At 38.0% G+C, this 15,055-nt stretch overlaps 1 protein-coding gene across 3 annotated transcripts in view; it reads right to left on the reverse strand.

Moving 5' to 3' along the window:
• Positions 1-15,055, reverse strand: part of MCF2L2 (MCF.2 cell line derived transforming sequence-like 2) — a 237,951-nt gene that overhangs the window by 156,572 nt on the left and 66,324 nt on the right. For 2 of the 3 annotated variants that reach the window (XM_038583487.1, XM_038583486.1), the window contains 2 exons: positions 4,506-4,596; positions 1,670-1,789 (listed from right to left, as the gene is read on the reverse strand). In XM_038583487.1, the coding sequence (XP_038439415.1) occupies positions 1,670-1,681 (12 nt within the window). In that variant the 5' untranslated portion in view covers positions 1,682-1,789; positions 4,506-4,596. Of the gene's footprint in view, positions 1-1,669; positions 1,790-4,436; positions 4,597-15,055 lie in introns of all 3 variants that reach the window. The other variant, XM_038583488.1, reaches the window with a different exon arrangement.

Consider the following 15,055-nt stretch of genomic DNA (forward strand, 5'->3'; position numbering starts at 1 on the left):
CAGTTGAGATGTCATTTATATTAATAAAATGCACAAATTTTAAGGGTATATAGTTCAATTAGTTCTGACAACTGTATACACACATGTTACACCATCCAATCAAGATACACATCTCCCCAGAAAATTCCCTTGTGTCTCCTCCCAATCTCCACTCCCCCACCCCTAATAGCAGCCATCCCTGCGATTTTCTAGGTTAGTTTTGCCTCTTCGTATATAAAAAAGAATCACAGAACATATACTCTTTAGTGTCTAATTTTTCTTTTAAGAGAATATTCTAGAGATGAGTCCATGTTGTTATATATATCAGTATTTCACTCTTTTTTATTGCTTAATGTTATCCCATATGTGACTATGCCACAAATTCTGCATCCATTCACATGTTGATGGACATTCTTTTATACATCTCTTTTTGTGGACACATCTTTTCATTTCTCTTGGTTGGGTCATAGGTTAGGTGTATTTTTGTTATTTCAATTCAATTAGCCAACATACAGAACACCATTAATTTCAGATGTAGAGTTCAGTGATTCACCAGTCTTATATAACACCCCGTGCTCATTACATCATGTGCCCTCAATATCCATCACCCAGACACTCCATCTTCCCACCCCCCTCCCCTCTAGCAGCCCTCAGTTTCTTTCCCATAGTTAAGAGTCTCTTATGCTTTGTCTCCCTCTCTGACTTCTTCCCATTCTGTGTTTTCTTCCCTCCCACTATGATCCTCTGTCGTATTTCTTACATTAGGTTAGGTATATGTTAACTGCTACCTGTTTTCACTGTGGTTGTATCATGCCTTATCACTTTTTTGATGGTTACAAAGTATTTAACTGATTGCATAAACCATTTTTTATTAACTACTCCCTTGTGGTCATTATGTTGTTTCTAATCGTTTATTATTACAAACAATTTAGTAATTAATATCATTGTATATGCAGACTTCAGCACGTGTGAGACTATCTGTAGAATAACTTTTATAGAAAGGTCAATGAGTGTATATACTTTAATTTTTGATAAACACTACAAATTAGTCCTCCATATTGGTCATTACCAACTTCATTCCAATCAGCAAAGTATGAAAGTGCCTGCTTCCTCCATATCTCTGCCAAAGTTGCCAGTAAAATATTTAATCTTCTCATTTTAATTTGTCTTCCTTTTATGAATATCATATTGGTTTTATTTTTACTCTACAGTTGCCTATATTTATGTCACTCCTATATTTTAGACTCTTTATTTGCTTTTACCCATACTATTATAATACCTCTCCCTCTTTCAATCACTTTCTACAGTCTTGGGTACCACCTTTAGATTACATAACTTTAATACCACTTTACCTAAGTCACTCCCCAACTGAAAAACCTTCAGGGGATCCCCACTGCCTACTGAATAAAATCTAGACCTCTTGTCCTCACATTGAAAACATATTCCATGTTTTCTACCCTTTTTCTCTTCCAAACAATTCTCCTATATATATCTCAACAAGAACAGGGCTTCCCCATGGACCTCACATAAAGTGTTTTCTCCTCTGTGTCCTTATACATGCTGTTCCCTCTACCCAGAATGCCCTCCTCTCTCTGTCTGTGGCATCCTACCTTCCTTAGAAACTCAGCTCAAATGCCATCTTCTCCACAGGCCCTGGCCAAATGCAGAAAAGACGAAAAGTCATGCTTACCGGAACTTTCATTTTAAATTCATCTCGATAATATTTAATGCCAATGTCAGTGAATGTCCTCTGGATAAAGCGAGATGGACGAAGGATGAATATGAGCTGCAAGTTTCCTGGAAATGCTACCTGGAAGGATTATGGAAAGTGTCAGGGCAAATGTCACATCCATTGGTCTTTTCTTGCCCAAGATCACAGACAGGAAATTTTAAGTAGACATCAGAGATGCCAAAGAATTAAAGTATATATCATAGGATTTCAGAGCTGAAAGAGATAGTGTTTGAATAATCCAAACCCTTCCTTAAAAATCATCACAAATGGGATGCCTGGGTGACTCAGTGGTTGAGCGTCTGCCTTTGGCCCAGGGTGTGATCCCAAGGTCCTGGGATCGAGTCCCACATCAGGCTGCAGGGAGCCTGCTTCTCCCTCTGCCTATATCTCTGCCTCACTCTGTGTGTCTCTCATGAATAAATAAATAAAATATAAAAGAATCATAACAAATCAAAAAGCAAAATATTCTCTGATTATAAAAGTATTTCATACTCCTTACAGAAAAAATGGAAATTAATAAAAGTTTTCATTAGAAAAAAAGCCAGCAAAACCACCCATGATCTCATACCTATTTTTAATACTTCAATCTAATTACTTACAGGCAATTTTCTCTGCTGAAATATCTTTATCATGGTTAAGCTCATACTGTAGAAATATTTTGTAACCTGCTTTTTCACTTAATATTATACTATGAGCTCTTATTTCTGTTATTAAAAATTCTTTGGAAATATTATTTTTTATGGGCACACAATTTACTTAACCAATCCCTTATTGCTAATGATTTAGGCATTTTCATATTTTTATACTTATATATAACACTGAAATGAACATCTTAATCCCCATTTTGGAACATTTTCTTTGGATAGTTTCCCAAAAGAATTACTGAGTCAAAGACTTAGTATTTTGATGGTTCCTGATGCATGTTATTGCCAAGTTGCTTTCAGGAAGCACTGCCTTCATCTGAGGCAAGGTCCTGAGAAATGAGATAACTCAGATTCATATAACAACTTAACGGCATAACTGGGACTCCAAGTCTCTCATCGCTCATGGCTTTCTCTCCTTCTAAAGGTTGCCAAAAGCAACCTTCTGAGGTGCTTATTAAAAAGTAATCTGGTCTTTACCCTGGAATATCCTAATTCACTAGAACTGGGATAAAGTTCCCACATCTATTTTCGACAAGCACTTGAAGAGATTCTGACCGAAAGCCAGGTTTTGGGATCCCTGCACTACAGGGATTTTATGCATAAAGTGATAATGTAATTCTTGAACAAATCAGGCTGAATTATTTATCATTAAGTATTGTCTATGGGTCCTGGGAAACCAGAACTCTCTTGAGGCCAGTCCTCTAAAATATTCATGGGCACTGTCGAGTGTCTAAAGTCTCAGGGCATCAACAACTATTGTATTTACTCCAAAAATAAATCCTATAACCAAAACTAAACTAAAGGAACAAAACAATCCATACACAAAGGGAAGGGAGGCTTCCTTTCCCCCATCTTTGAATTGCAAGCTCCTAAACAGACAAAGCTTGCATTTTGTTGTGTCATGATTGGACAACAGGGCTGAGACACTATTTGTCTTTCTGGCTAAGGCTCTAGATCTGAGACACCATATATGTGCATGTTTGTATGTTTAAGTATCCCATCCCAGCCTCCACATGCTCATTATCACCCTACCATGACCCATCCTCTTCAGCCAGTCCCAGCTGCCCTACGGAGTCTGTGCTTTGGTAGAAATACTGGCATGGCTTCCCTGAGATGTCTCTGCCTGCCCATGTGCTTGAGTTTCCTGCCCTGAGGTCCCTACAGAGAGAAAGGATACATCTACTTGCTGAAGGCAACAAAAAGGGATCAAAATCAGACTAATTAGATGGAAAAGGAAACTCACCCAAGGTTGTACAATCTCATACCAAAAACAAGCACATATCATATTTTGTCTGTTTTTTCCCAGTGTCTTTCAATATGTGAAAAACTAATTTGATACTGAAATGAAGATTGGCTCACTTTGGGTGACCCTCCAAAGCAAACCCTAAGATAAGGATTTGGGTATAGACTTTATTGAGGAGGCAATGCCAGGAAACACAGAAAAGGAGTGGGGGAAAGTGAGAAAGTGATAGCTAGAAAGCCAATGTATCAAGAGGGGGCACTGCTGTGAGAAAGAAGGGCTGGGACCCTCTGAAATACTGTGTGTGGGAACACCTGGGTGGCTCAGCAGCTGAGCGTATGCCTTCTGCTTAGGGCGTGATCCCAGGATTCGGGATCGAGTCCCACATCGGGCTCCTTGCCTGCTTCTCCCTCCACCTGTTTCTCTGCCTCTCTCTCTCTCTCTCTCTCTCTCTTTCTGTCTCTCATGAATAAATAAATGAAATCTTTAAAAATAAAAGAATAAAGAGACTAATATCTTCAAAGTAATTCTTTAAAAAAATGAAATACTGTGTGGTACATATCTCAGAATTGTCCCACTGAGGGATATGGAACTGGGGTATTCATCCACCAACTGCTATAACTCAATAGTTGGTCACTCCAAGGGCATTAACTTCCCAGCACTCACTACCTGCCCCTCTTTAGTGACCAGAGAGGTCAATTAAGGTAGATTCAGGAAGTTTTTGACATGCTCAGGAATTGTCTGCAGTGCCATGCAGGTAGCAGAGGCGATATGGACATGACACAAGAGCCTCTGCTACAAAGACCTTCCCAAAATCTAGCATAAAATAATTTCCCTTTACCTGTGATTTTGATATGAAATAGTTGAACAATTTCAATTACTTTCTATAATAACAGCAATGAATATTTACAGCTATTCGTGTCAATGATGCTTTTATGGAGCTCCACTTGTCCCTTCGTCGGTCAATAACAATGATGAATCCAATGCTGGCAGCCTCCACACTGCAAAAAAAGAGTGGTTGGTATTAGAGACCAGGTGAGACACATGGGTTCTGGGTGGCTCCCTCACCAGTACATTCTACAGGCTCTGGTACTTCAGGCTCATGGGTAAACATGCCACATGGTACAAGGGAAATACTGGTCTGACTTCCCTGACAAAAGAATCAACTTCCTCTCCTTATCTCAGCCTGGCAGCCTTAACAAAACAGAAATATTTGGTGTCTCACACCCTCTCAAGGGTTTTGTTTATGGTTGGCAAGTGTCTGAAATACCCAAGGAGTGCATATGTTCATACCGAGAGGAAAAGGCACATGTCAGTTAGGCATCACATGTTCCAGTGTATGCAAAGCTATCAATATGCTTCCATAGGAGTCAATCCTAGAAGTGTTCAAAAATAACACATGTCTATGGGAAAACAACCCTCTTCCAATGCCTGGTTATAAACAGCCATTAAATTATATGCACAAGGGATCCCTGGGTGGCGCAGCGGTTTGGCGCCTGCCTTTGGCCCAGGGCGCGATCCTGGAGATCCGGGATCGAATCCCACATCAGGCTCCCGGTGCATGGAGCCTGCTTCTCCCTCTGCCTATGTCTCTGCCCCCCTCTCTCTCTCTCTCTCTCTCTCTCTCTCTGTGACTATCATAAATGAATAAAAAATCAAAAAAAATTATATGCACAAGAAGATATTATATTCATTAAGAATGAAAGCTGTTTGACCCCTTCCTAAGTCCCCACAAAATTCTTCTAAACTAAAACCCCAAAAATGAAAATATTTTTCTTCTTTCTCTTTTTGGGAGAAACTATGATATACAGGAAAAGCAAGGGCTTTGGACTCTAGTGACTCAATCATAGTGCTGCCACTTACTAGCACTGTGGCACTGGGGAAAACACCTACCCTCCCTAAAGCCCAGTTTCCTTATCCATAAAATGAAAACAATACTACCAATAATGAAGTTGTTAAAAGCATGAATTCTGAACCCCAGTTGCCTAGGTTTTAAGCATGAATTCCACCATTTATATACTGTGTATGGGGGTGGGAGGTAGAGTTACTTAAGCTCTATAGTTTCTAAGATTTCCAATTTGTAAAGTAAGAACAAAAATAGTACCTATGGGGGATCCCTGAGTGGCTCAGCGGTTTAGCGCCTGCCTTTGGCCCAGGGCGCGATCCTGGGGTCCCGGGATTGGGTCCCGCATCGGGCTCCCAGCGTGGAGCCTGCTTCTCCCTCTGCCTGTGTCTCTGCCTCTCTCTCTCTATGTCTATCATGAATGAATAAATAAATAAATCTTTAAAAAAAAATAGTACCTATGTATATGGTTGATGTGAGGATTAAATGAGTATGTATAACATAAATATATAAAAGGCTCAAAACAATGCCTGGCACTTGGTGCATATACACTGTACCTATATTAATATTATGATTATTTCATATGTGTTTCTCATGGCAATAAAAAGAAATCAAGTACATGAAAAGTAGATGGCCTTTAGTAAACCCTTAATACCTCTCTAATTTTGGGTAAAAGATGAACTTTATCCTAACAAGTGCCTTATATGGATAAGGTGGAAGATCTAAGCAAACACTAATAGCTGATCTGAAGCAGGCACTATTGGGCCAAGCCATTATCACAATTCCACAAAAATCCAGGTTCTTCTACTGGGAACATTTCCCAGGCCACAGTATAAGGAGCAGTGGTCTCACTGGATAAAAGAAGCATAGCCTGGGGATTATGGAAGCAAAAGTCACCAGAAGTTGAGGAGAGTAACTGTGGAGAGGGAACGCCAGAGAGGGAACTCCAGAAATCTTCATGGAAATTCTCCTTTAATGCTTGGCCAATGCCCAGGCCGCAATATTTCAGGCAAGAGTCCAGGAGGCTGACAGAGAACAGCAACTACACATGTGAAAACTGATAAAAAGTTATAAAGTTTGCATAGTTCTAGGGAAAGAAAGGCAGTTGGCATTGGGCCCACCCAGAATAGACAGACTTTGATAAGCACCCTAGGCCTTCAGGTGAAATTCTAGAAAAGCAATACTCTAGGATAAATGAAACATCATAGGAATTACCACAGGATTAAGGCTATACTCTAGGAATAAAGACCAAGCAGAAATGGACTTGCCCTAAGAAAATCCAAAAGCAAGCCTCAAAAAGATCAAAGTGATCTACCAGTAATTTAATTTCCTACCAGACCAAAACTCAATACTCTTTGTCAGTAGATAAGCCTTTACAACATATCATCTACAATATCCAACATAAAATCAAAAATTAATAGAAATGCAAAAAAGCAAGGGGTGCCTGGGTGGCTCAGTCAATTAAGCATTTGCCTTTGACTCAGGTCATGATTCCAGGGTCCTGGGATAGAGTTTCACCTTGGGCTTCCTGCTCAGTGAGGAGCCTGCTTCTCCTTCTCCCTGCCTCCTACTTGTGCTCTCTCTCACTCTCACTCTCAAATAAATAAAATATTTTTTTTAAAAAGGAAATAAAAGAAATGCAAAAAAGAAAACAATAATTAAGAGATAAAATAGTCAATAACTATAGACTCAAAGATATTCCTGGTTTCGGCAAATAAAACTTTAAAATAATTATGATCAGTATGTTAAAAGAAAAAGAGGAAAGGGTAGACAAAATGGATTAAAAGACACATTATTTCATCAGAGAATTAGAAACTACAATAAAGAATCAAGTGAAACTCCTAGAATTATAAAACACCAATATCTGAAATTAAGAACTCAGTGGATTTAATAGCAGACTGAACACAGCAGAAGACAAGATAGGTGAAACTGAAAACATGTGAGTTGAAAATATTCAAACTGAAAAACATAAAGGGGGGAAATGGAAAGGACAGAATGTTAAAAAGATATGGTACATGAACAGAGTTCTAGAAGGAGAAACGAGAGAGTATGTTACAGAAACAAGATTTTTAAAAATAACAATGAAGAATTTTCCATATCTGATCAAAGACATCAAATCACAGATTCAAGCAGCTCTTCTAATACCAAGCAGGATAAATAACAAAGAAAACTTCAACCAGGCATACCAGAGCCAAGTGGCTGAAAATTAAAGATAAGGAGAAACCTCTAAAAGCAACCAGTGAAAAAAAGACACATCCAAAAAATTAACATTAAAACAATTTTTTTCACTGACTTTTAAAGAAATTTTTTTTATTTAAATTTGATTTGCCAACATATAGTATAACACCTAGTGCTCATCCCATTAAGTGCCCTCCTGAGTGTTTACCACTCAGTCAGCCCATCCCCCTACCCTTCACTGACTTTTCAACAGAAACTATGGAAGGTACAATCCAATGGAATGTTATCTTTTAGGTAGTAACCTGAAAAAACGACCCATTTAGTATTCTATACCAATTAAAAATTCATTTTTAAAAATGAAGGTGAAATAAGGATGTTTCCAGACAGTTAAGTTGAGAGAACTTATTGCCAGTAGGCATTCACTTCAAGAAATATTAAAGGATGTTCTCTAGGCTGAATAAAGTTGGAAGCATGAAAGAAAGAAAAATAAATAGCCTGAAAGGAAGATTTGGCTGCTGATTAGGAAGACTTCTTATATTAAAAACAAAAACAAAAACAAAAACAAAAACTACTAGAGAGTAGTCAAAGTCAGTAAGAGAAAAACAAATACCACTTGATTGCACTCATATGTAGAATTTAAGAAACAAAACAAGTGAGTAAAGGAGAAAAAGAGAGAGAGACAAACCAGGAAGCAGACTCTTAACCACAGAGAACAAACTGATGGTTACCAGAGGGAGGGAGAGGAAGGAAATAGGTGATGGAGATTAAGGAGTGCACTTCAGATGAGCACCAGGGGAGGTATGTAAGTGATGAATCACTGTACTGTACACCTGAAACTAATATTATACTGTATGTTAACTAACTGAAATTTGAATAAAAACATTTTTAAAAACCTTAATGGGGGATCCCTGGATGGCTCAGCGGTTTAGCGCCTGCCTTTGGCCCAGGGCATGATCCTGGGGTCCCGGGATCGAGTCCCGCATCAGGCTTCATGCATGAAGCCTGCTTCTCCCTCTACCTTTCTCTCTCTCTCTCTGGGTCTCTCATGAATAAATAAATAAAATATTTTTAAAAATAAATAAATAAAAATAAAAACCTTAATAGAAGTTGGCTGGGCAGAGGTCAGGAGCTGCACAATGAATGCTGAAGAGTTTAGTTTTCTTTATTGCCCAACATTGATTGTAACATTGAGGTTTATTGACATCTAATAGGATGCAGTATGAAATTACGGTGTCCATAAAGCAGTTGATGCAACAGCAACAACAAATTGATTAAATTAAAAGCTCATGTTTGTCCTTAAAGACATCAGAGAACTCTGAAGATAAAGAAAGCTAAATAAACAAACTCCAGAGAGAGTTAAGACCTTCCATAGTGAGCAAATACTAGAAGAGGCTTTCATTTGAAGTGGTGGTTTTTCATTCTTGTTAATAGACTAACAAATGTCCCTGAAAGGAAATGATCCCCCACAGTAACCTGAATCTGCAAAAGCAGTGAAGCGTGCTGTGAACATTACATGTGTGGGTAAATACTATCAACCGTGTTTTTTATTTCATGAAAAGATTAATGACTACTAAAAGAGAAAGAAATAACTTCAATATTATTAAATACCTTATATATGTAAAAGGTTACATACTATAACTCTAGGGAAACCACTGCTTAAAATCCAATTGAGGAGGGATGCCTGGGCAGCTCAGTGGTTGAGCCTCTGCCTTTGGCTCAGGTCACAATCCCAGGGTCCTGCGATCAAGTCCTGCACCAGGCTCCCTGTGGGGAGCTTCTCCCTCTGCCTACATCTCTGCCTATATCTTTGTCTCTCTCATGAATAAATAAATAAAATATTTTTTAAAAACTCCAATTGAAGAGATTAAATGAAATACTGAATAATATTTATATAATTCAATACTGAAAAATATTTATATAATTCAAAAGAAAGCAGGTAGCATAGACTGAATGTGTCCTTTCAAAATTTGTATGTTGCAGTTCTAACTCAAAATGTGACTGTAATTAGAGAAATAGCCTGCAAGGAGTTAATAAAGGTTAAATAAGGTCATAAAGGTGGGGTCCTAATTTGAAAGGATTAGTGCCCTTCTAAGAGGAAGAAGAGATAGCAGAGCTCTTGCTCTGCCACGTGAGAACACAGACATCTGCAACCAGGAAGAGAGAGCCTTCACTAGAAACAGAATCAGACAAAACCTTGATCTTGGACTTCTGGCCTCCAGAATTGTGAGAAAATAAAAAATTTTTTAAAGATTTTTTTTTTTTTTATTTGAGAGAGTACAGGGGGTGGAGGGAAGAAAGAGAGAGGAAAGAGAGAAACTCAAGCAGACTCCCTGCTTAGTGTGGAGGCCAAGTGGAGACTCAATCTCACAACCCTGAGACCAGGACTTGAGCTGAAATCAATCGACTACACCGCCCAGGCATCTCGTAAGAAGCAGATTTTGTTGTTTTGGCCATCCAGTCTGTATTTTGTTACGGCAGCCAGAGCAGAAAGGAAGGAAAGGGGAAATAAAAAATAAGTCACAAATGGTACAAACAGCAAGATGGTAGATTTAAACCAAACCAGTCTTGATGATCACGTTAGGTAGAAATGGTCTATACTACTGCATTTAAGAGGAATGTTAAAAAAGAAAACCAAAGCTGGGGGCATCACAATGCCTGATTTCAAGCTATATTACAAAGCTATGGTCATCAAGACAACATGGCACTAGCACGAAAACAGAAAACAACGATCAATGGAACAGAACAGAGAACCCAGAAATTCTCAACTCTGGTCAACTAACCTTCAACAAAACAGAAAAGACTACCCAATGGAAAAAAAGACAGTCTCTTCAATAAATGGTGTTGGGAAAATTGGACAGCCACATGTAGAAGAATGAAACTGGACCATTTCCTCATACCATATATCTAGATAAACTCAAAATGAATGAAAAACCTAAATGTGAGACAGGAAACCATCAAAATCCTAGAGGAGGTCACAGACAGCAACCTTTTTAACTGCAGCCATGGCAACTTCTTGCTAGACACATCTCTAAAGGCAAGGGAAAAAAGGCAAAAATGAACTATTGGGACTTCATCACAATAAAAAGCTTCTGCACAGCAAAGGGAACAATCAACAAAACTAAAAGGCAACCTACATAATAGGAGAAGATATTTGCAAATGACATATCAGATATAGATACAGAACTACATATCAGATATAGGGATAGTATCCAAGATCTATAAAGAACTTATCAAACTCAACACCGAAGAAAAAATAATCCAATCAAGAAAATGGGCAGAAGACATGAACAGACACTTTTCCAAAGAACACATACAAATGGCCAACAAACACACGAAAAAATGCTCAACACCACTTGTCAGCAGGGAAATACAAATCAAAACCACAATGAATTACCACCTCACACCAGTCAGAATGGCTAAAATTAACAAGACAGGATATAACAAATGCTGGTGAGGATGTAGAGAAAGGAGAACCCTCTTACACTGTTGGTGGGAATGCAAGCTGGTGCAGCCACTTGGGAGAACAGTATGGAGGTTCCTCAGAAAGTTAAAAATAGAGCTACCTTACAACTTGGCAATTGCACTACTGGATATTTACCCCAAAGATATACATGTAGTGATCCAAAGGGGGACCTGCACCCCAATGTTCATAGCAGCAATATCCACAATAGCCCAGGAACTATTGATGGAAGGAGTCAAGATGTCCTTCAACAGATAAATGGATAAAGAAGATTTGGTATATGTATACAATGGAATATTACTCAGCCATCAGAAAGGATGAATACTACCATTTACTTCAACATGGATGGAACTGGAGGGTATTATGCTGAGTGAAATAAGTCAATCAGAGAAAGACAATTATATGGTTTCACTCATGTGTGGAACATACGAAATAGTACAAAGGACCATAAAGGAAAAAGGGGAAACTAAATGGGGGAAAACCAAAAAGGAAGGAAAACCATGAGAGATGCTTAACTCTGGGAAACCAAACTGAGGGTTGCTGAAGGGAAGGGGAGTGAGGATATGGGGTAACAAGGTGATAGGGATTAAGGAGGGCATGTGATGTGATGAGCATTGGATGTTAGACACAAATGAAAAATTACTGAAAACAACATCTGAAACTAATTATGTACTATATGTTGGCTAATTGAATTTAAATAAAAAAGAAATAAAAGGCAAGTAGTGTTAGAATGAAAATACTGATTACAGGAGACAGTGATTACACTTTAAACATGAGAACAGAGATAGAAAGAAAAAGGATAGTGAAAGGTATACCGTGCAATTACGAATCATAAGAGCCAGTGTGGCTATATTAACATTAGAAAACGTAGTGTTCAACACAAGAAATATTGACAGAGATGTGTGATTCACAAAGATAAAAAGGTCAGTTCATCAGGAGAGTATAACAATCCTAAAGGTGTAAATATGTAGTAACATTGCTGCAAAATACAAATCAAAAACTGATAGAACTGGGACACCTGGGTGGCTCAGCAGTTGAGCGCCTGCCTTTGGATTGGGGCATGATCCCGGAGTTCCAGGATCGAGCCCCACATCAGGCTCCCTGCATAGAGCCTGCTTCTCCCTCTGCCTGTGTCTCTGCTTCTCTCTCTCTCTCTCTCTCTGTCTCATGAATAAATAAATAAAATCTTAAAACAAACTGATAGAACTAAAAAGAAAAACAGATAAATCCACAAAGAGACTTCTCTCTTAGTAACTAAAAACCAGTAAGGACATAGACTTGACTTTGAAGAATTCAACATCCAACAACTGCAGAACACCCATTCTTCTCAAAGAATGTCCTGTTACACAGGACATTTATAAAATAGCGGATTGTCCTATACCATAAAGCAAATCTCAACAAATTTTAAATGCCTGCAATCATTCAGGGTATATTTCCAATCACTGTGGAATTAAATTGGAACTCTATTACTCTTCTGCTTCCTGTTTCATTTATCTTTTAATTTCTTTCACAACTTCCTTCTTTCTCTTTTCTTTGGGTTAAATTGCAAGTCTCTTTTTTTTTTAACTCCTTAAAGTGGAAGATCAGATCATTAACTTCAAACCTTCCTCTTTTCTATTTTTTAAAATATTTTATTTATTTATTCATGAGAGACACCAAGAGAGAGGCAGAAACATAGGCAGAAAGAAAAGCAGGCTCTCTCCAGGGAACCCGATGTGGGACTCAAACCCAGGATCCCGGGATCACACTCTGAGCCAAAAGCAGACATTCAAACACTGAGCCACCCAGGCATCCCAAACCTTCCTCTTTTCTAATAAAAGTATTTATAGCTGAAGCTATATATCACTTAAATTTTGATTTACTGTTTTGTTATTATTCAGTTTAAGGGATCCCTGGGTGGCGCAGCGGTTTGGCGCCTGCCTTTGGCCCAGGGCACGATCCTGGAGACCCGGGATCGAATCCCACGTCGGGCTCCCGGTGCATGGAGCCTGCTTCTCCCTCTGCCTGTGTCTCTGCCTCTCTCTCTCTCTGTGACTATCATAAATAAATAAAAATTTAAAAAAAAATCTCACTAAAAAAAAAAGTTTTCTAATTTCCCTTGTGGTTTATTCACTCAGCTTCCAAATAGTTTGCAATTTTTCTAATCAGTGGTGATAAAAGTGAGAATAGAAGTTTTCTTGGGGAAAAAAAAAAAAAGAAGTTTTCTTGGGGGAGAGAGGTAAAGAAGTGAAGAGATAAGGCTGCAGATATTGATAGGAAAGAAGCAGAAAGGAAACTTCATAGAAAAAAAAAGAAACTACATAGGAATATTTTACACTCTAATTTTGCTGGTTGTTACATGGTGTATAATGAAGCAAATATTCATTGAGCTATACAGTTGAGATTTATTTACTTTACTACATGTAAATTATAACTCAGTTTTAAAAACCAAGGAATTAAATAGTCAAGTTGTGAAAAAGGAAGAATATTATAAAATTTAAGAACAAAGATCCATACTTGTCAAGTTCCCAACATTTGTCCAGCACTGATCAAAGGGGACACAAGAAAGACCAAAACTGTTCTGTAGTAGAGCAAAAACAAACTGATGTTAATAATAAAAAAAATTTTTTTAAATAACAATGGCCACTGTATATTGAGCTCCTATTATTTCTCAGGCACATTTATTTTTTAATTGTACTTAGCCTTATGCAATAAAAATTATCCCCACTTTACAGAAAAAGAAACAAAGGCTTATAGAAATAAAATAACTTGCTTGGTATCACACTAGTGAAACCAGATTTCAAACTCAGAGCTCTCTGACACCAATGTTCATGCTCTTAACCCCATCCCACTGTCTGCCTTCAATTTTTTTCTCACCGATGATCTGCTTGGATAGTGTTTTATTTTGCATATTCTGCTGTCACTTGTGTCTTTCTTTTCTTTTTCCCTTAAACCAAATAATCTTGAGTAATAATGTTCTAAGAGAACATCTGGGGCTCTTCAGCTGGGTGGAGTTGGGAAAGGCTCAGCAAATATATATATATAGCACATAAACACAAGCTGTTCTTTGATCTGTGAATTAAGCAGCTGATGCCTGTATGGCCTCCCCAGCCAAACTGAGGGCAAATGCCCCTCACAACAGGCTCTTCTTAGCTTTGTGCAGATCAATTCCCAGAGACAGAGCATCTGGTCAAATAGGATGGGATCTCCTGGGAAAATACCTGTGTACATAAAAGGCTGTGTTTCCTGACACAGCTGTACAGACCTCAGTTCAGAAAGAAGAGATAATAAATCATGACAATGATTTTGAATACAGTCAAAATCACAGTTTATCTTGGTATGGAAAGGTAAATATTCTAAACAATATGCAGTAATATCAACTACTGTGGGATTATTGTGGTTTTTTTCCGCTCAATTCAGTTCAACAGAAGTGTCAAAACCTTAACTAAATCAAATGCACAGGAAATGGGGTTTCTGGACAGTGTATTTCGTTAAGAAACACTTAGCTATTTTATCCCTATTGTTCTTTTTAACACTAAGGTCCTATGGTGTGCTACAAATCCACCTAAATGCTAGTTAATATAATCCTCACAACCACTCTCATAACCAGGATGCTGATAACAGGTGTACTTTATAGATGAGGAAACTAATCCTTGAAGATGTTTGAAAAGTAATCATGGCTTACCCAAAGTCATACACCATGTGCACAGTTTAAATTCAAAGTCTGCAGACTCTGAAACCCATGCTCATGCCAAAAAATTCATACCCACTTGGTATGGAAAATGTTTAAACACTATAGTTCTTCATTTTCCAACCTTAGTAACTCCTCTGTAACAAATATAACTAAATTTTCATGAGTCAAACCTGAAATATGACTAAGTATAAATATAGATGGGTACTTGATAAAGGTAAATATGGTCTGACCACAGAATACTGGAACAGTTTTGTGGTGGATGTGGTATTTATTTCTTAATTAAGCTTTGATGTTATACATTTTCAT

Source organism: Canis lupus, chromosome 34 (genome assembly GCF_011100685.1).
Source record: "Canis lupus familiaris isolate Mischka breed German Shepherd chromosome 34, alternate assembly UU_Cfam_GSD_1.0, whole genome shotgun sequence".
NCBI lineage: Eukaryota > Metazoa > Chordata > Mammalia > Carnivora > Canidae > Canis > Canis lupus.